This window comes from Mytilus edulis, chromosome 1 (genome assembly GCF_963676685.1).
Source record: "Mytilus edulis chromosome 1, xbMytEdul2.2, whole genome shotgun sequence".
Lineage (NCBI taxonomy): Eukaryota > Metazoa > Mollusca > Bivalvia > Mytilida > Mytilidae > Mytilus > Mytilus edulis.
Genome location: NC_092344.1, coordinates 12720137 through 12742782, shown reverse-complemented (window position 1 = coordinate 12742782; position 22646 = coordinate 12720137). Strand labels below are relative to the sequence as shown.

At 31.7% G+C, this 22646-nt stretch overlaps 2 protein-coding genes across 8 annotated transcripts in view; one reads left to right on the top strand and one right to left on the bottom strand.

Moving 5' to 3' along the window:
* The window catches only part of LOC139524256 (man(5)GlcNAc(2)-PP-dolichol translocation protein RFT1-like), a 53691-nt gene extending 40678 nt beyond the window's left edge, over nt 1-13013 (bottom strand). For 2 of the 6 annotated variants that reach the window (XR_011664763.1, XM_071318981.1), the window contains exons 1-3: nt 11044-11335; nt 5799-5912; nt 1045-1156 (exon numbers count right to left, since the gene is read on the bottom strand). Coding sequence is in view for 5 of the 6 variants with exons in the window: in XM_071318981.1 (XP_071175082.1) it covers nt 1045-1113 (69 nt within the window). In the remaining variant the exon portion in view is untranslated. Of the gene's footprint in view, nt 1-1044; nt 1157-5798; nt 5913-11028; nt 11336-12876 lie in introns of those variants that run through there. The other 4 variants (XM_071319010.1, XM_071318988.1, XM_071318971.1 and 1 more) reach the window with 3 other exon arrangements.
* On the top strand, nt 6271-21892 carry LOC139524281 (non-structural maintenance of chromosomes element 3 homolog). 2 transcript variants are annotated; one of them, XM_071319022.1, is made up of 8 exons: nt 6271-6339; nt 16845-17028; nt 18135-18214; nt 18983-19113; nt 19345-19427; nt 20110-20152; nt 20788-20965; nt 21570-21892. In XM_071319022.1, the coding sequence occupies exons 1-8, from the start codon at nt 6286-6288 to the stop codon at nt 21657-21659; spliced, it is 843 nt and encodes a 280-aa protein (XP_071175123.1). In that variant the 5' UTR covers nt 6271-6285; the 3' UTR covers nt 21660-21892. The 2 variants fall into 2 exon arrangements, with proteins under 2 accessions (XP_071175123.1, XP_071175129.1); XM_071319028.1 differs by lacking the exon at nt 6271-6339 and adding an exon at nt 12612-12702.
* The last annotated feature ends 754 nt before the right edge of the window (nt 21893-22646 follow it).

Here is a 22646-nt window from a genome sequence, read left to right as displayed (position 1 = left end):
GATGATTTACCTGTAAAACCATATTATAAGTTGCTGCATGAGCAGACTTTATTCTGAGGTGATTTACCTGTAAAACCATATTATAAGTTGCTGCATGAGCAGACTTTATTCTGAGATGATTTACCTGTAAAACCATATTATAAGTTGCTGCATGAGCAGACTTTATTCTGAGATGATTAACCTGTAAAACCATATTATAAGTTGCTGCATGAGCAGACTTTATTCTGAGATGACTTACATGTAAAACCATATTATAAGTTGCTGCACAAGCAGACTTTATTCTGAGATGATTTACCTGTAAAACCATATTATAAGTTGCTGCATGAGCAGACTTTATTCTGAGATGACTTACCTGTGAAACCATATTATACATTGCTGCATGAGCAGATGAGCAGACTTTATTCTGAGATGATTTACCTGTAAAACCATATAATAAGTTGCTGCATGAGCAGACTTTATTCTGAGATGATTTACCTGTAAAACCATATAATAAGTTGCTGCATGAGCAGACTTTATTCTGAGATGATTTACCTGTAAAACCATATTATAAGTTGCTGCATGAGCATACTTTATTCTGAGATGATTTACCTGTAAAACCATATCATAAGTTGCTGCATGAGCAGACTTTATTCTGAGATGATTAACCTGTAAAACCATATTATAAGTTGCTGCATGAGCAGACTTTATTCTGAAATGATTTACCTGTAAAACCATATTATAAGTTGCTGCATGAGCAGACTTTATTCTGAGATGATTTACCTGTAAAACCATGTTATACATTGCTGCATGGGCAGACTTTATTCTGAGATGATTTACCTGTAAAACCATATTATAAGTTGCTGCATGAGCAGACTTTATTCTGAGATGATTTACCTGTAAAACCATGTTATACATTGCTGCATGGGCAGACTTTATTCTGAGATGACTTACCTGTGAAACCATATTATACATTGCTGCATGAGCAGACTTTATTCTGAGATGATTTACCTGTAAAACCATATAATAAGTTGCTGCATGAGCAGACTTTATTCTGAGATGATTTACCTGTAAAACCATATTATATGTGGCTGCATGAGCAGACTTCCTCAACATCTCGAACCGTGTCAACTTCATGGTGAGTTTTCTTTATAACCAACGATGGAGTATTTCACTTCAACTGTAATACAAAGAAAGACAAAATAAAATATAATTGTGACATAAATAAATATTACACAAGTTCAAAATTCAAATTAATAATGCTATATTTTTCTCAAAGGATTACAATGAACCATTGGATACTACCTATGCATGCTAATTGCTATGGGTGCAGCCATTTTATGAAGATAACATGGTATTCTAAATTAAGTATTGCTTATCTTGACCAGTAATTGTGTGCAGCTGATATCTTTTTAATTACTTCTAGACACTTTGTGCACTCTGCATTATACCAAAAGCAAATCGATATAATATATATATATAAGTCTGAAATTACACCAAACAGTGTTAGAGTTAGATTTTCTACTGACAAATTTTTTGTCCGTCCCTCAGCGGGATTTGAACTCACACCTTTGATACACTACAGCACCAATTGCTTAGCCTCGTGTCCAGCGCTCTAGACCACTCGACCACATCCGCTATATAAAAATATAACTTCAATAGTCGAAATGTTACCTTGTCACGGAAGGTGAATCTAGAGAAAGACATGAGACACATGTTTTTTAAGCGTGTGTAGATGTTATATGATTATTATATATATATATATATATATTCTAGGCATTGAAGGACATAAGTAGTCTTTTATACCTGTGACCAAACATATAATTTTAAATGCAGAATTGATAGGCAAAGGAGATAAGTTCAAATTGCATTAACAGAAGCATTTTGCACAAACCTTAATATTTTTTTAGTTTTGACTAAAAAAAAAATATACTTTTGTCAAAAAACAAAATTCTAAAAGTTTTCACTCTAACAAATAAACTTTCTAATCTGTACCTTGAAAAAGGCTTCTATGATGCCTGTTGGGAAATCAATTGTATTATGCAATCTATAACTCTTCAATTGCAAAATCAAACAATGAAATTATCTAATGTTTAATTAGCTTTGATGAAATTTTCAAAATATTGACAAACATTTTTCTTTTCAATTTCATTTTTTTTATAAATTGCTTTTATCTTTAAAACCAAGTCCATAAATTTTTTTTCATAAATCAATACCCAACATCACAAATCTGCTATAGCCTATATTATAGCAAAAGTAGTGTGACCTGTTATAGTGAACAAACAGTTGGTTTTTAAGTAAATCTGTTAATTTAATAATTACCAAAGTTTATTTCATAAATTAGCTATCTTGTTGATGCAGCATGTATACATAATTGTTATTTCTTTCTTTCATCATCTCAAATGCAATTTGGAATCGTTTTTATATTACATATTTTAAGTTCGAAAAAACACCAAATTTGAGTGACTGCATATTGAACCAGATGCTCCGCAGGGTGCAGCTTTATACAACCGCAGAGGTTGAACCCTGAACGATTGGGGCAAGTATGGACATAGGTATAGGTTTCTGACACAGAATGAATGTGGTCTAATGAACTTAAAATTTTTTTCTTTGAGCAATTCACTATGCTGTTGAATATTAATCCTCTCAAAAAAATGTTTGAAGAAATTTTCTTTTTATTTATGAAATCTGAAATGAGAAAAATTTGAACCCCCCCCCCCCCCCCCCCAATTTTTTTTTCACATCCCCCTTTCCCTTATTCCAAAACTGATCTCAATTCAAATTTCTAATGGAGTTTGCAACAATAACTACTCATTTAAATACATCATAAAATATTAAAATGTAAAAAAAGTGGTTGTTATCACTGAATGGTAAAGATTGTTTTAATTTATCAGTTGGTAGTAAAAGTGAATATATAACATTGTATGTTGTATAAAACAATGATTTAAGTTGATTCAACTACTATTCTGGACAAAGAAAGATAACTCCAATTGAAAATTTCTTGTTATTGCGCAATATTGTGCAATTAGATATTTCTTGCTATTGCGCAATACTGTGCAATTGAAAATATTTGCTATTGCACAATAATGTGCAATTGAAGATTTCTTGCTATTGTGCAATACTGTGCAATTGAAAATTTCTTGCTATTGCACAATACTGTGCAATTGTAGATTTCTTGTTATTGCTGAATACTGTGCAATTGAAAATTTCTTGCTATTGCACAATACTGTGCAATTGTAGATTTCTTGTTATTGCTGAATACTGTGCAATTGAAAATTTCTTGCTATTGCACAATACTTAATATAATAATTTTGGATCCTAATTTGGACCAACTTGAAAACTGGGCCCATAATCAAAAATCTAAGTACATGTTTAGATTCAACATATCAAAGAAGCCAAAGAATTCAATTTTTGTTAAAATCAAACTTAGTTTAATTTTGGACCCTTTGGACTTTAATGTAGACCAATTTGAAAACGGGACCAAAAATTAAGAATCTACATACACAGTTAGATTTGGCATATCAAAGAACCCCAATTATTCAATTTTTGATGAAATCAAACAAATTTTAATTTTGGACCCTGATTTTAACCAACTTGAAAACTGGGCCAATAATAAAAAATCTAAGTACATGTTTAGATTCAGCATATCAAAGAACCCCAAGGATTCAATTTTTGTTAAAATCAAACTAAGTTTAATTTTGGACCCTTTGGACCTTAATGTAGACCAATTTGAAAACGAGACCAAAAATTAAGAATCTACATACCGGTACACAGTTAGATTTGGCATGTCAAAGAACCATATCAAAGAACCCCAATTATTCAATTTTTGATAAAATCAAACAAAGTTTAATTTTGGACCCTTTGGGCCCCTTATTCCTAAACTGTTGGGACCAAAACTCCCAAAAATCAATCCCAACCTTCCTTTTATGGTCATAAACCTAATGTTTAAATTTCATAGATTTCTATTTACTTATACTAAAGTTATGGTGTGAAAACCAAGAAAAATGCTTATTTCAATATTTGGGCCCCTTTTTGGCCCCTAATTCCTAAACTGTTGGGACCTCAACTCCCAAAATCAATTCCAACCTGCCTTTTGTTGTCATAAACCTTGTGTTTAAATTTCATTGATTTCTATTTACTTATACTAAAGTTATTGTGCGAAAACCAAGAATAATGCTTATTTGTGCCCTTTTTTGGCCCCTAATTCCTAAACTGTTGGAACCCAAACTCCCAAAATCCATCCCAACCTTTCTTTTGTGGTCATAAACCTTGTGTCAAAATTTCATAGATTTCTATTTACCTAAACTAAAGTTATAGTGCGAAAACCAAGAAAATGCTTATTTGGGCCCTTTTTTGGCCCCTAATTCCTAAATTGTTGGAACCCAAACTCCCAAAATCCATCCCAACCTTTCTTTTGTGGTCATAAACCTTGTGTCAAAATTTCATAAATTTCTATTTACCTAAACTAAAGTTATAGTGCGAAAACCAAGAAAATGCTTATTTGGGCCCTTTTTGGCCCCTAATTCCTAAAATGTGGGAACCCAAACTCCCAAAATCAATCCCAACCTTCCTTTTGTGGTCATAAACCTTGTGTTAAAATTTTATAGATTTCTATTCACTTCTACTAAAGTTAAAGTGCGAAAACTAAAAGTATTCAGACGACGACGCAGACGACGGCGCCAACGTGATACCAATATACGACCAAAAAATTTTCAATTTTTGCAGTCGTATAAAAATTACACATCATAGAAAGGATGTTTCCTTTTATCAAATGTTTATCACGTCTTAGCAAATTTACATTGATGTCAAAAAAATTATATTCGGTCAATATTATTTCTTAGCAAAAAAAAATCTTCCTATCACATGTATCAAGTCTTTTGTGTATTGATGTTGGGTCAATCATATGAAATAACGTCCATAATTACTGCTTACAAAGAAAAAAGTATTTGTAAATACATTTGTAAAACTATTCATAGCAACATAAAACTTATATAATCCAGTTACATTGTAGTTTATTCCAGATCAATTCAGAAAAATTGCACACAAACGTATCTGGAAACTTTCCCTATAGGTATGATTGACCAATTTAGAGTTATTTTTGGATGCAATAGTAATGCTAATGATAGTTTCTCATGTTTCTGAAGGAAAAATTTCCACAACATTTAATGAGAAATATATTCCGTGATTACTCAATCATTTGTCAATGGAGTTATGCACATCACTGATTTTCAATTGAAGAATGTTTTGACTAATCTGCAGTTTTATACAATTTTAAAATCAAAATATAATTATTGATTAATTCTTCTATAAAAATAGATTTAAATACAACACTGTCACTTAACACACTGCATGGAAAAATGTGCTTTGCCACTCGTGTAAATAATTTTACATATTTGTATATATTATTCTTAACCTTGAAAATAATCAGTAAATTTCAAAGTAATATCAGGAATGTACTAAGGGTTATTGCATGCATAAGGGGAAATATTATCATCAATAGATTTTTATTGAAACACCTTGGTGTGCTATTCATATCATATGCTACAAAGGATACTTGTCCAATTTTTGTGCAGTAACCCTTTTATTGTATATACCAAAGCTTGATAAACATTAACTCTTTCATTGTCTTCTGAAACATATTTTTGTCCAAGATGACACATTGCTAATTTGAAGCTTTTTGCATTAGTGCAATAAAATGATCATATAATACATCATTTCAAACGAATAACAAGTAATGTTCTGTATGAAATTATATGTTCATTTATGATTTTGCAATAGAATACCAATATACATGTATGAAGACATTTCAATGTAAAACAAACCTGCAAATTTTCTGCCTTTCTCAAGTTTATTCTTGTAAAATTAAGGCATAATCCGAATTATACAACCAATATTTCTTCCAGGAATTCCAGCTAATCTAATTTTTATGTCCACAACTGAAAATATAAATTAGATAACAAACATTATATTTTAAATGAATGAAACTTTGGTTATACATGTACTATTTAATATTCAACTGATCTCAAATTACAAAATATCAGTTTTTCAGGTGTATTTTTTAAAACTTAGACATGTTTGTATACCATCTGTTACCCAGTCAATAAAAATAATACTAAAATAACATGCAGTGTCCATGTATGGAATGATATTAAATTATAGTCATTCTAGAACATCCAATCCTTTTTCAGTTTCTAGCCAATCTAGGCAACGTCTTTCTATCATTGTTTTAATTTTGCCGGCTCAAATATTTATTTAAAATTTTGGAAGGAAATCCACATATTTATGAAAAAAGTGCAAAGTTGATTCTGAATGGGTGACCTTCATGACCTTTGTGATTGTAAACCTATTGTCTGTTATGTTCTGGTATGTATATTCATGTAATTTTCTTTTAAAACAAAACTTATCTTCCAAAAAAAAGAAGTATTATTATAGAATAAGATAAGCGAATAATCTGCAGGGCAGATACATTTATTTATGTGTAAAATACTGTAACAACAGTCAGGGCTCTCACAGAAAGAACTTAAAAGGTAATTAAATATTACTTAATCAGGGGCGGATTTAGGCGGTGGCGTGGCGGGCGTGCGCCCCCCCCCCCCCCCCCCCTCCCAAAAAAAATTTGCAAAGCATGGGTTGTCTTCAACTTATTTAAGTATCAGAAGATACCATTCCATCTTTTTTAACATTCATTATATTATATTGTATATATAACAGTCAGTTTAACAGAATTAATGTGATTACTAATCAACTGACCTACATTTTATTTAAGTTCTAAAAATATTGTATACTCCAAAGGAAGGTGTCAAACGCGGAGCTGCGTTTGGTGTCAAACATAATAGATGTTTAGCAGTTAATTTTTTCATTGTATTTGCGCTTTTTATTATCAATTTCTTTGATAATCAAAGTTCCAACTAACTTTTTTGTGGTGTACCTGTATTTCTTTATATCACAACTACCTGCAGCACGTCTTTTAAGCCGGGTTTAGTTAAGATATTACCCGATATTGCTATATAGATAATTTTACAAGTGATGGTGTCTTGATTGTAGATTGGTTTGCATTGGAACACAGAATCAAAATAAAAGGTTTGCATGATCTTCAGCTTCTGTTTTTGGGGCTGCAACTTTATTACTGTAGCTTTATAAACTCATATATACAATATGAATTCCTTAGTGCATGCCTGAGTGAGGGGTGTTTGGAGATTGTTGTGGATTTCTCCAACTTGTAAGACACCTTGCCCTCATAACTCGGAGGTTCTTCGCGGAACAGGGACATATTGTTTTACCTCTGTCCGTCCATCTGTCAGTCAGACACTATATATTTGGTCCAGAGGATTAACTAGGACGCATGCACATCTATTTCTAGTACTTCATTAAATGCAACACCAGTTTTCCCAGCAACTATTGACATACTTTTATGTGGAGGGTCAGCTTGTGTACTCCGGATTGAGGAATGTCTCTATCGATCCTTATTGTTTTCTGTCCCGTTTTGAGGAAATATATGGGGATAGTCTCAATGAATAGAAGCTCAAAGATTTCTTGTTAAGTATGGTAATTATAGATTGTTTTCAGAGGAGGATTTCGTCGGTTTCAGCTTGAAACGTAAATTTCTCGCTAATTTTACCACACAATAGTTCGTGATATCTACATTGCACCCCCTTTAGAAGAATATTTCAATAATTTTACCTCAAAATTTTTTTTCGCCTCGTTCCGCTCAGCAAACAAAAAATTTGCGCCCCCCCTAACATTAAATCCTGGATCCGCCCCTGTTAATGTTTTCTCTTGATAATCTAATCACCTAAATCAATAATATTTGTGATCAGAAAAATAGCATTGACATTTTATCATGTTTATTGTTTATATGTTTGATGTTTGATGATTAGTTTTGTAAATGGTAAACACATGCACATGTCTCACGGATATAAAAGATAAGAACATGTGCTTATTAATCAATAGAATCAAATGATAAGTTTTATGAACACTGACCAGCTATTTAATTAACAATGATTAAATTAACACTAAAGGAAAAAAGAGGGGTTATTATCATGTTTATTGCAGAAAAAGAAGAAGATAAAAGTTGCCAGATCTGACTTTTGATACACAGGGTGTACATCTTCTTTATACAATGTATATCTCTAATTGCAGAGAGGAAATGCTTTCTTACTGGAATTATTATTGATTTACAATAAAAGTCCAATACTGAAGTATCCCAATGATACCTATATCTCACATGTCTGAATTACAAATGTATACTGAACTTGAAGTTCATGAGGTTCGAGTACAAAAATCCTATTTATTCACAACTTTTCATAGGCATCACTGTCTTTAAATGTCGAAATAATCCCCCAGATTTCGCTACAATAAAGGAGAATAGGGGCTACTAAGGAATCAAAAAGTTTTCCCAGAAGTTTACAAGGGTTATCTAATCCTATTGTTTTCTTTATTTTAAAATATGCTTTCCTAGCTTTTTCAAATGGCGAAGTGATGGCGACATTAAAACTGCCATTATATCTAATACTAATACCCATGTAACAATACCGGTAAGTTTCAATATAATTTAAGCAATATCAACAAATTTTAGGTCAATTAGATTTTATGTGATTTCTTTATGATTGTGAATTAAGTTTTATAAAATTCTGGGAAGAATTGTACACATGAGAGCACTAACAATCATTGACAATGCAACTTTCCGTATAATTTAAGGGTTTCCAAGGGACACAACTCTTTTAAACCAGATCCTCCACAGGGCGCAGCTTTATACGACCGCAGAGTTTGAACCCTGGACATTGGGGCAAGTATGGACACAACATTCAAGCTTGATACAGCTCTGAATTTGGATTGTGATTAAAACAGTTGACACAACACAGGTTTCTGACACATAATGAATGTGGTCTAAGAACTTGAACTTAAAAACTTTAAATTTTAAATTGACATTACCTATTATGGTCCAATATCCAAAATCTAAATACATGGTTAGATTCAGCATATCAAAGAACCCCAAGAATTCAATTTTTGATGAAATCAAATAAAGTTCAATTTTGGACCCTTAAGACCGCAATGTGGACCAATATGATAACCGGGCCCAAACATCAAAAATCTAAATACATGGTTAGATTAAGCATATATAAAAGAACTCCATATATACAATTTTTGTTGAAATCAAACAAAGTTTAATTTTGGACCCCAATTTGGACCGACTTGAAAACTGGGCCTATAATCAAAATCTAAACACAGGTTTAGATTCAGCATATCAAAGAAGTGAACCCCAAGGATTCAATTTTTGTTGATATCAAACAAAGTTTGATTTTGGACCACTATTTGGACCAACTTGAAAACTGGGCCCATAATCATGATAATAAAAAATCTAAGTACATGTTTAGATTCAGCATATCAAAGAACCCCAAGAATTCAATTTTTGTTGAAATCAAACAAAGTTTAATTTTGGACCACGATTTGGACCAACTTGAAAACTGGGCCCATAATAAAAAATCTAAGTACATGTTTAGATTCAGCATATCAAAAAAAAAACAGAATTCAATTTTTGTTGAAATCAAACAAAGTTTAATTTTGGACCCCAATTTGGACCAACTTGAAAACTGGGTCAATAATCAAAATTCTACGTACATGTTTAGATTCAGCATATCAAAGAACCCCAAGAATTCATTTTTTGTTAAAATCAAACTTAGTTTAATTTTGGACCCTTTGAACCTTAATTTAGACCAATTTGAAAATGGGACCAAAAATTAAGAATCTACATACTCAGTTAGATTCGGGATATCAAGGAACCCCAATTATTTAATTTTTGATGAATTCAAACAAAGTTTAATTTTGGACCCCTTATTCCTAAACTGTTGGGACCTCAACTCCCAAAATCAATCCCAACCTTCCTTTTGTGTTCATGAACCTTGTGTTTAAATTTCATTGATTTCTGTTTACTTATACTAAAGTTATTGTGTGCGAAAACCAAGAATAATGCTTATTTGGGCCTTTTTTTTGCCCCTAATTCCTAAACTGTTGGGACCAAAACTCCCAAAATCAATCCAAACCTTCCTTTAGTTGTCATACACCTGGTGTCAAAATTTCATAGATTTCATAGATAACCAAGAAAATGCTTATTTGGGCCCTCTTTGACCCTTAATTCCCAAATTGTTGGGACCAACACTTCCAAAATCAATCCCAACCTTCCTTTTATGGTCATAAACCTTGTGTTTAAATTTCATAGATTTCTATTCACTTATACTAAAGTTATAGTGCGAAAACCAAGTCTTCTGACGCCGCCGACACCTACGTGATACCAATATACGATCAAAAAACTTTCAATTTTTGCAGCCTCATAAAAATGGGAAAACAGTGGCGGATCCAGAACTGATCATAAAAGGGGGGTGGGGAGAGAGAGAGACCGCTCCAGTCATGCTTCAGTGATTCCCTGTTATCTGCTGTATAATCAACCAAATTTCCCCTCTGGATCCGCCTAAGGAAAACATTATCATGTATATTGATTTATATATTAATAAATATATATTAAGACATTTAGAGCATGACCAAAAGACTACATTTGTAGTATACAATATCACTATACCCATAGAACTAAATTGGTATATCTATAATTATCCATACCAATATCATTATTTTTTCTAAATATTAGATTCTAATAATAAAAAAAAATTGTACAAAATAGAAATGTTTATAATTAATATAGAAAAACCATGCATGTTAAAAAGAAACAAGGAAAATTTTAGTTATCCAGTATTTGCCAGTTTTGTCCTGTGTAAAGCTAAAGGGTAACTTCCTCCTGAAAAGGAGTACCTCATGTGAAAAATATTTTCTTCAACATCTACTATACAAAAGTAAACTTTTCCTAAAGGTAAAAGTATCACAGAAACACACAATGAATAAATCTTCAACAAACGTAAAAGATAATTTATCCTAACTTTAGAAATGTTACATAAATTATCATAAAGGTAAAATTCCAGTCAAAGCTGCATTTAAATTGTAATTAAATCAATTTCAAATTCAAATTTCCGTCCATAAAATACAGAACACAAACTAAGCTAATACCAGTAAAATTTATACCACTAGTCAACAAAACACCGAGGCTATGTGTAATTTCCAAACTTCAAAAAATATCATCAGACGTCACCGTGCTAAACCATGTGGTGTTCTCGGATTCGTAGTTCTCTTGTAAATAAAAGATTTTCCTTTGAGTGTCAAAGTAACATTCCCTGCTTAAGGAGAATATCTTAAATTAAAATAAAACTATATATTCCCGTCACGTAGTTGTGTTTTTTCTTCGAGATATTTTTTAACAGACGAACAATATTCTTGAAAACTGATCCGTAATTGACTCCACCGGAAAATTGTCAGTGTCATCAAAGTGTTTGAATGTTCGTTTACAAACTCGGCCCATTACAGATCGGCCTCACTAACGTGTAAAAATGATGAGCAGTTTCAAAATTTGAATTGTAACAAAAGCATGTTTTTTTTTACAAATACTGACAATATGAACAGTCTGGGAAAAAGTGCAAGTAACATGTATACAGATATGGCAGATTTTTTTAATACATATTAAATAATATATAAATATATGTATCTCTTATCATGCATGATCATTAAGAAAATATGGTTGGTTGGGTTTTGTTTTTGTTTGTTTGTTTGTTTATTTATTTTTGTATTTGTATTTTGTAAATTTCGGCTGGTGTCATTTCTGTATAGGAATTGACACCAATAAAATTATTTGATTTGATTTGATTTGATTTATATATATATGGTGTTTGCTTTCCACTAGAATGCAAAAAAATATATGATATATTGAACAATACAAAACATATCAGTCAGTTTTGTTAAAATGATTACCTGTCTTTTTTTATTTTAAATTCTATATATACATACCAATACATGTACAATATACATGGTGTATTTAAATGACCGTTATCGACACTAACAATCTATTTGTTTTCTTCAAAATTTAACACTATAAGGTATGGATTTAGGCAGCAACCAACTGATTTTCTGGGGGGGGGCTATGTTTTTTTTTCTGGACCAATTATTTTTTTCGCCTGTGGCGAAATACAATCTATTTTTTTCGCCACAAGTCGAAAACAATTTATTTTTTTCTTTCAGTTTTAGCATTACATATAGTGGCAGCTGAGGGTGAAACAAACATTTTTTTTTCTCAGAATCAAAAACAAATTATTTTTTTCTTCAAAAACTGAAAACAAACTTCCCCCCCCCCCCCCCCCCCCCCCCCCCCCCCCCCCAAGAAAATCAAATGGTTGCTGCCTTAGAACATTTTTTGCTGTCATCTACTTGGTCTGTTGACCACCATATGAATTGGGGATCAGATAGATATAACAAGATGTGGTTTGAGTGCCAATGAGCCAACTTCCCCCCCCCCCCACCCCCACCCCCCACCCCCCCTCTTTTTTTTAAGGTTAAAAGGGCATTCCTTAACTTTGTGAAATTTTCTTTAAAAAATCATTACAGACATACATTGTAGATCAATATATCTCAGTATTATAACATAATCTCTGAATCTCTTGTATCATATTAACTTATGTCCATCATCAAGTTAGTAATCATGATCTTAATGTTATGGTCCGAGTTTGCTACAGGTCGAGTTTACCTGTAAACTACATTCAACTGTTCAAACATCAACAACACCTGGAATAAATGGCGCCACTATCTAATAATTAGAAAATTCTTTAACTGATAAATATGCCAAGAACAAAAAATGTAAAGTATTTATATGTCATATAAATATGCAGAAACATAATTGTTGTATTGAGTAACTTTAAAATTTAAATGACTTTAGAGTTAAAAGTTGATTTCTAATTCTACTATTCAACCAAAAAATGGCTGTTTACTTTATGAACACAAATACACCATAATATACATGCACACACAAACCTGGAAAACTTGAAATGTTGACGTCCTGGCAGCACATAGATAAATAGAACATGAATCCAATCTGTACTTTAAAATGATAGAACCTTCTTGGGGGTTATGAGTTACTATTTCACAACTGAACAATATTGGCAAAAACTGGTCAAAACTGGTACAGACCAGGCCAGTGGTGAATACCATGATACTGGCAAATTCTGGTCAATTAGTTTATTGAACTTGCTAAGTCACCAGTACCTACCTAGTTGTTTAGTTCCATAATTTGCATAAATCTTTAGCTTTTTCAAAAATATTGTGTTTATTATGCATTTGTAGGTTTGTTATGTGGTTGGTAACTAAATTTTGGCAGTAAGGTCCGAAAAATAGACAACGATTTTCAGCCAATATCCTGAATGAAACACACTATTTCAAAGAAGTATTTCTTAGTAATTCTTCAACTGGATTGCCCTAAATTTTTCAAAGAAACATGTTTTCAGGCTAAGAATGTTTTGCTTTGATGTTATCTTCATATAGAAATATTAGTATACATGTACTTCAAAAACGTAAACACCTGAACATGATACGCAGAAAACATGGAAAATTATGGCGAAAATGAGCACCCAACTCTATTCTTAGACAATAAACCGTAATGCTTTTTGAACCATTTGATTGACTGATTCAATCTACAAAAATGATCTACAAAATTCTTTCTTATGCAGGTAAAAATGATTATTAGTTAATTTATACCATATTGTTTTAACCTATAATATTAAATCAAACAGACCTAGGAAAATCCAATTGCACAAGTTTGCTATCTATTAAAATCAATCATGTCTATGTTTATGTTTAGGAGGTTGTATAATCTTTGGCAGTCTTCAGGAGGTTACTGCGATGGTTAATTAGATATCTAGATTTAAATACATGCAAAATTCTGATAATTAATTTCTTGTTTATGCATTATTATTTACAAATGTTTAAAAGATTTTTTTTAGCTGTATATATACGTTTTAGTATGTTTTGAATAGGATATAAGAATTTAAGTCATTCGATCAACAACAACAACATTCAAATTCTCATACAGGTAAAAAAGACAATAAACATATATTTGTAATCTATGATATAGTGTTATTAACTGGCTGTTTCTGTATTGGCACTGGTATAGATTCAAAGTTTGCTGTATTGGCCTCGAGACCCTGGCTGTTTCTGTATTGGCACTGGTATAATTCAAGGTTTGCTGTATTGGCCTCGAGACCCATAGGGTTGAGGGTCAATACAGTTGACCAAGAATCTACATGTATACAGAAACAGCCAGTCAGTGATCTGGAAGGATTTTTTCTGTATGGGCCCAAGGCCCCTCAAAATTAAATTCAAGGGGCCATTTTAAAAATTAATGGGCCATGTTGTCAAATGAATGGGCCATTTGAATTGACTACATGTACATGTACTTTGGGGAAAAAAGTGCATATCTCGGCAAAGAGATGGTGGTACTTACCTTTATGATTCTAAATAATATCATGGATATCTGGATATTGTGCCTGTGATTTTGTTATTTCAATTTCAAGGAATGTAAAATAACTTCTTCCAAACCAGACAATATTTAAGATAACCTTTATTTACAATGTTTACTGTTGTCTTGTTCATGTTTATGTTGTTTTTACATTAAATTGGGGTCTTCGTCGATACCATACTTATTCCTGAAGTTCCGTATTAATTTTAGAGGACGTTTCTGGCATTTCCTCTCCACTTCTTGTATTATTATTACTTCATCACGATGGCAACAATAACAACAGAGAGTATCATTAATTGATAAAACAAAACAATAATTCGCTGAAGCAATGTTTACAAAATGCCAAAACAAGCCAAAGACCAAAAAGTGACAAGGACAGTTAGTCGCCTTTTATGGAGACAAAAAACTATATTCGTAAAAAGGCTTTGGGGTTTTTCAATCGAAATAATAGCAAGCTGAACTAACTTAATAGATAATAAATATATTTAGAGACCAATCTTTCTGTATTAGCCAAATTTCACAAATTTAAAGTTGTAAAAAATCATATCATGAATGATGGTTAATTACGTTTTTTGGGGTAATCAGTTACACCCCATGGTTCTATTATTACCATAAGAAAACACCCGAGACGTCCCAAAAATATATAGGTGCTCCTATCATTGGAGGAACATTACACAATCGTGTACACACACATGGCGGCACGGAACAAGATCGGAAATCCATTTGACAATATCTAAACGTATCGAAACGAAGTGAAAAATATCGTGCACCACGTGGGCGCTTACATTAGTCACTCTATGCGCCATGTCTGGTCGATGTGCGCTATAGGCGCAGGGCGCACTTGTTTCCCGATCACTGCCAGTTCATAACACTTTTAATAAATGATTATAAGAAAATTTAAAACATGGGCCAATACAACTTTTTTCCTGCTTTTTTTCTGTATTGGCCCTGTTTCTTCTGTTTCAAAACTTTTAAGACGTTACAAAACATTGCACATCATTTAACCTGTTTATTTTATGATTTAATTTAAAAAATATTATACAAATGTTTTTATGGATAAAGATACTTCCAAAGTTAAGTAATGGCGTAAGAAAATAGAAAACCGGAAGTGAACATCCTGTATTAGCCCCAGGGCCAATACAGATTTTTTCCCAATTTTTTCTGTATTGGCCCTGTTTTTTCCATATTGGCCCTGTTCGAAGAGCAATATTAAATCTTGATTTATATCGACAGTGAAACGTTTTCAGTATTGCACATGCTGATTTATCCATATTAGGGCTTATTTGCTCATATCATTTAATAATATGAAATTAAACAGACTGTGAAAAACCTAATTGTAGAAGTTGCTTAATCTATTTCTATACATGTATTTATATCGCTTTAATTATATATGGTCATCAGAGCTGTTTGAGGGTCATCTCAATAGTTAATTAGATGGCGTCTAGACTAAAATACACACAAAACTAAGCAACATATTATCCAGCTCATGACCTGTAAACTGTTTATTTAAGACTTTTTAAAATAGTTTGAATAAATGTTTCATATTGTCATGATTGTTATAAATCAAATATGCGAATTTGAGTCAAATAGGTGAACACAAATTTGACAGCTAGTGCCCTTTTAAAACTTATCACTTGAAATTAACTCCTCTTACATGTCTTAATTAAAAGGAATAGTCATTACTTTGAGAGTTTTTCTTAACTTGATAAATAAGGAGAACATGCACCACCATTAGGCCAAGTAAAAACCTATAATAATGGTAATAATTGGTATATATATATTTTCTAATCCTTGCACATTCCGGAAATTGTTAACTAAAAAAAATATGATTCAAAGATTTTATTCATGTCAGTAATACCTGGTATCCTCAGTAACCAGTATCACTGATAATTTTGTATCATAATTATGGAACTAAAATTTTTTTGTTGAAATATTCTGCTGCTTTATGATGACTACCTATATACTTTTTTGTGAACTAGTACACACTTTTGTTTTAGAGGTCAACTGCATGATTTTCTTGGTGTTTCCGAAGAACCAATGATGGCCTTGGGCTGTTTTCTGCTCTTTGGTCATGTTGGTTGAGTTGTTGTCTCTTTGACACTTTCCCCATTACCATTCTCAATTTTATTATTACCTTGTGAGTATAAGAGAGTACAACAAAGCATGATAAGATGGGCCTCAAGTATTTGGGTTTATATGAGAAAATAGTGTCAAAGACAATGAAAGAACAGGTTAAGGCGCAAATTTGTGCACTTTTATCAGAAAACTGGATTTTTCTTATTATGTGTTAAGTGATTTGGTGTCAGAAAATTAGAACAATCTCCCCCATGAACAATATACATTGTAGGCCTGCCGCCTGTATGAGAAAAACCCATGCTATCTTCAACAATGAGAAAAAAAAACAAATACTGTATTGTCGGCTATACATTTTTTAACTATTAAGTGTCCCTACATGAAAAATATTCATTGATATATTTGTTTTCTTCAGCATGTTGACGATGAGATGCCTTCAGGTTCTCAGATGTCAGCCTCTCAATCTATGACACAATCCATGACCCAGGCAGAAAAGGCTGCCCAGAACATGGATCCTGCAGAGCAAGAGAAAAGATTAAATGACCTGGTACAGTACCTGCTGATCATGGATCAAAAGAAAATTCCAATAAAGAAAATAGGTGAGACTTTTTAGGTAAAGAAATGCAATCAAAACTGTATGGGACTGATTTGATATATAAATCTTCCGAGCCTTATCACTACCTTTTTGATACACAAAATATAGTGCATTGGTCATAACATTCTATTCATCCTATTCATGAACATTTCCAGAATTTTATCGATGTAATATATGCTCCTGAGATATTAAAGGCACAAAATGATGTTACACTTGTCAAGAAAATTACATAATTTTTGCAAGGTGCAGGAATCTAATATTTGCTCTCAAATTATAAATGATGTCCTTGTAAAGTCATCTCAATTTAAAAATTGGAGTTATCTTCCTTTGAATAGATTTGCTGTTAAATCAACTACAACCAATGGAATATTTTAATTTTACTTTCCACTGATAAATTGAAGCAATCTTTACTGTTCAGTGCTTACAAGCACTTTGATTATAATATTAATCATCATGATCATAACATGATACACCCACTTTATAGTATAGCATTGCAATCCTTTGTCTTATAGCTGTTCACATGATAACCAGCTTGGGAGTGATGAGTTGTAATGTATGATCACTTCTGGGATCTGTCAGAAACTTACTTCCTGTTTGCTGATTTCTTAAATAAAAATTAAACTTTTTAAGTCACATTTTTCAGACCTACTGAAAAGAATGACTTAATGTTTTGTAATTACAGTACCTTGATAAAAATGAGGTATAAAAAAGAGGGGAAGGGATATTTAAAGTCATGATTCAAAAATAACTTAACAATACCATGGCAAAAAAATGAAAAACACAACAGTACAAAAATCACAACATATAGAAATCAAAGACTTGAGTACATGAACCCCATTAAAACAGCTGATGATGTCAGGTGCTCCGAAAGGTAAAGCATTGACATTGTAATTTGTTTTAATGTATTAGTGTTTCTGCTGATCTGACAGACATCTTCTTCCTCTGATTCTATAGTTATGCATGGTAAGAGAGAGCTATACAAAGCATGAAAACACATGCATTTTTATTTTGTTTTATATTTATAAATAGTCATTCATGTTTCACATCTAGTGAAATACATACATACAAGTATTTTATTTCATTACCATAAATAGTTTTGTTTTGATACAGATATCAATAAGCAGGTTCTGAAAGAATTCAGCAAAACATTCCCATACATGATTAAAAAGGCTGGAGAAAAGCTGCTTAAAGTAAGTACCGTTCTCTACTGCTATTAACAATTAACTTGACTTGTCCAGCATTGAAGTAAAGGGTACATGTCTATTATGCTATATATATTTGTTTGTCCAGCAACAAATATGTGTTACTCAATTAACATAGTCGTTTATGCCAAAAGTTCAGATTCATGATTAATATAGAAAGAAGGAGATATGATATGATTGCAATTGAGATAATCCACCAAAAATCAAAGATATAAACAACTACAAGGCATTGTATGAACTTCTGTAATGAGCAAAAACTGGAAAACTCCATAGCCCTTAGACAGACAAAATATGGGCATCAGTGGGAGATTGGGGTAATTTTAATGCTGATCTTTTATTATCTTCTTATTTAATTATATTATAATCAATATTGAAATCATTGAAGTCAAAATGTTGTGCCCTCAAATAATGTAATATGCTGCTATGACATGTATTGTCCTTATAGTTCTTGTCATATTATTTGAATTGCTTATATACCTTATTTGAAGCATGCCTCCTTGTGCAGGATTTTCTCACTTCAGTAAAAGACCCATTGGTGGCCATGTGCTGTTTTTGCTCTTTGGTTAAGTTGTTGTCTCTTTGACACATTCCCCCTTTCCATTCTCTATTCTATATTTATCTTTGTATTTCAAAAATCCACATTCACTTTTCTAAATTACTGTTTGACTTGGGTCTTATCTATATTGTCTGTTTCATGAAAATTGGTGGTGTGATATTTATACATGTCTATTCTTGTTTATATGCTAACTCTTTTAGGTATTTGGTATAGAACTGATTCAGTTGGAGGACAAGCTGAAGGGAACCTATATGTTAGTTAATCGAATAGATACAGATGTAGACGAGTTAGAAGAAGCAGGACATGGACATATCTTAACACCTATGCAATGGTTGGTTTTACTTGTTTGAGTATACTTGGACCTGTTAATACAAACTTTATATTGTTGGTATTCACAATTGGTGAGAATAAGATTCTTTCTCATTTTCCAAATTTTCCAGTATGTCATTCCAGATTTATTGAGCTTAAACCGTCATATTTATTTTTCTTGCAACAATTTCATATAGCAGGATACAAATTTTATAGCTCTTTTGGTCATGTTGTTTCTGATGTTTTTTTACAGGCCAGAAGAAGATAATTCAAAGACGGGATTACTACTAGTGGTGTTAAGTTTGGTTTTTATGAATGGTGAAGTGATGCAAGACAGTAAGTTATGTTCATATGTACATACTCAAATCCAAGTGCTGTAAATACAATATATGATAAAGAACTTGTAGCAATAACCCTTAATTAATTAAATAGAATTTGATTTCAATCAGGAAAGCCAACCAAAAGTCCTCATACAATTTTAACAGTAGATGGGTGTCCACATAGTATGTCAAAATATCTTTTATTTATATTTATTTGGATTTCAGGTTATATGACCATCTGCATTCTTCGGAGTTCATTTCAATGATTGGTTAAATGATGTTTAGCCAAAATACACATGAAATTTTAATACATATTATCGAGTCTATGCAATGTTAATTGTTTATATTAGATTTTTTTGTAATTCCATTATAATTTTTTATACATTATAAATCAATTATATGAATTTGTGTCAAATCTGGGAACATGAATTTGACAGCTAATGCTCCTTTAAACTGTCAGAAACATATTTGTTGAAAATGAATGACTAGAAAGAAAAAGTATTCACAGGAGAGTTGTTAAAAAAAATTCATTGATTATGGAATGAGGAGGTTAATTACATCAATACTTTAACAGGTTGCTTCTATTTGGTTTCTCTTTTGGACCAAATAGTCCAAACTTGAAGTGAGTTGTTCTTTTTATAATTGGTTCATTGGATCACTACAGCTTGTATCTTTCATGTTGTTTTTTTTCATTTCAGCTCATTTATGGCACACCCTCAGGAAGCTAGGAATTGATCAAGAGTAAGTTTAGTTACAAATAAGTTCTTTTTTCAATTCAAAGAACCCATACCTATAGCTAGCTTTTCGATCTTACTAGGAAATTTTGTAAAAATCTACCAGTACAGAAATCAACAGACAATAAACAATTTGGAATTTATAAGGGATATTGTCCAAACTTTTAGCCACCCAGTGACAAACTGAATATTAACTCTTCAAAGCCAAAGAACAGTTAAAAGGGGGAAATATAGATTTTTTTTTACAACTTTCAATGCCAAAAAATAGCAATGGTGACAGTTAAATAGAATTATGCAAGTGTTGATTTATTAATGGATGTAGTTTAGTCCTTAAAATCAGTTGATCAGTTTTGTTTATCAGACATTGAAAATATTAAACAAGGATTCTTAACTCAATTAGAGTTATCTACCATTGACCAGTTTGAAAGCAGACAGATTTGAAAAATATAGTTTACAAGATTTGCATTATTGTTTGTTCATGACTACGATCTGACTACTGATTTGTTACACAAGTACATATATGCTGCATATGAGAACCAGAAAATTCATTGCACTTGACCTTAAAATGACAAAAACCAGTGCTAGCCTAATGGTGTCAGATAGAGTCTTAAGAGTATGTATTTCAATTTTTTGTTTATTCAGTATGCCACATGAGGTATTTGGTGACACAAAGAAATTGTTGACCCAAGAGTTTGTGAGGCAGGGATATATTGAGTACATCAGACAGCCTAACACAGATCCAGCAGTTTATGACTTTAGATGGGGACAGAGAGCTAGACATGAAATATCTAAAAGAACATGTTTAAATTTTGTATGCCAGGTATGAGTTTAGATCCCAGTAATGGATTAACGTTGAATGTGTCTTTTATCACAAGGTTATATGTCACATGATCATATGATTGCTTGAATTATTTTTTTTTAGAATTCTAACGATTTCACCACTCTGTTTCTTTTTAAAAATCAAAATTTATGAAATATTTCTCATTTAAAAATAAAACGGCAGTTCACTTCATATACTGCCATCAACATTTAGCATACCCTGTAGTATGCTTTAAAAGACCCTAGAATGACAAAATGTTCAAAATAAGAATTCCAAATTGCTTAATTTATACTCAAACATTAAAAGAGAAGTTTTATATTCACACAAATATTTTGCCAACTATGAAAATCTAACAACATTAAACCTAAAACCGAAAGTGTTTGCAGTGTCAAATTATAATTTTGACATAACAATTTCTGTAAGTCTTAATGATTTTATGAATAATTTGAGTAGCTGGGAAACATGTATTAAAAAGCAGTCTGGCCAACAATAAAATCTGACCATCAGGAAAGAACCAATAGTACTGAAAGTGACATTAAACTCCAATCACTAGATTGAAGTAAATATCAATGTAATATTTGTTATTTTACCATTTTTATTTCAGTTGTATGATGATAGAGACCCTGAGCAATGGACCTCTCAGTATGCTGCTGTACTAGAAGATGAAGGAATTCAGAATGGAGGTCAGACATGATAACTCAAAGTTCAGTATGTCAAGGGAGTTAATTTTGTGATTGAAGATTTGTGCCAAAATGGTCAGTCAGGCCCAAAACTGTTCAGAAGGCTATATGGTTTCATAAGAAGAAGAAAAGAAACAGACTATTTTAATGAAGTTGTAATGACAGTTATTGCGCCAAATGTTCTTGGAGGACGTTATACTTTTTAAACATGTTTTATGTTCATAATAAAGAAGTAATTTTAAATTTATTATATGTATTTTAACATAGAAATAGTTAAACTGACAATTTTAAGAAATCAATTCATAGCTAAAAATGAATGATAAATATGTACTACTAAGAACAGACTTATCATGAAAGATGTTTCATGAAAGGGATTTCATACCCTGTAAAATAATGCATTTATTACATTGATTTCCCAGTGAAATAAAAACCGATAATTTCACATGTGAAATAAACGTGGTTATTTCACTTCTCTGAAATACAACAATAGGCGTTGTCAAATCCTCGATAACATCGGATCAAAACAAATTGTGAATGCATAGAAAAAGATATAGTTCCTTACATTTTCTACTTTAATTAAAAAAAAAAACTTTGCCAATGTAATAAAAAGAATAACTGATCAAAGAATTCAAATAGAGAAAAATATTCAACTTGTGACGGAACAACACTGATAATTAACTCATGCGCTGCGTGCATTCCTGAATTAATGTGTTGTTCGGTCACTCGTTGAATATTTTTCTCTATTTGAATTCTTGGATTAGTTATTCTATAAGTATTACAAGTTTTCCAAGAAAATTTATAAGCACAGACTGTTTATTTAAAAATGGTAAAATTAATATTCAACATGTCATGAAATTTAAGGTTTAAGCACAATCTTTTTTCATGCTTCCTTTAGTTTTATTGTCCAGTCTGTAACTTATGCACAAAAGTGAGACATAGCTATCTTTCATTCCGTCGTGCTTGCGTCCACAAATATTCGCCTCTGTGGTTAAAGTTTTTGA

Coding starts and splice junctions, on each gene's coding strand:
- LOC139524281 (XM_071319022.1), top strand. CDS start 6,286: ATGGGTGACCTTCATGACCTTTGTGATTGTAAACCTATTGTCTGTTAT. Junction 18,215..18,982: donor CTGGAGAAAAGCTGCTTAAA/GTAAGTACCGTT, acceptor TAACTCTTTTAG/GTATTTGGTATAGAACTGAT. Junction 20,153..20,787: donor AAGCTAGGAATTGATCAAGA/GTAAGTTTAGTT, acceptor TTGTTTATTCAG/TATGCCACATGAGGTATTTG.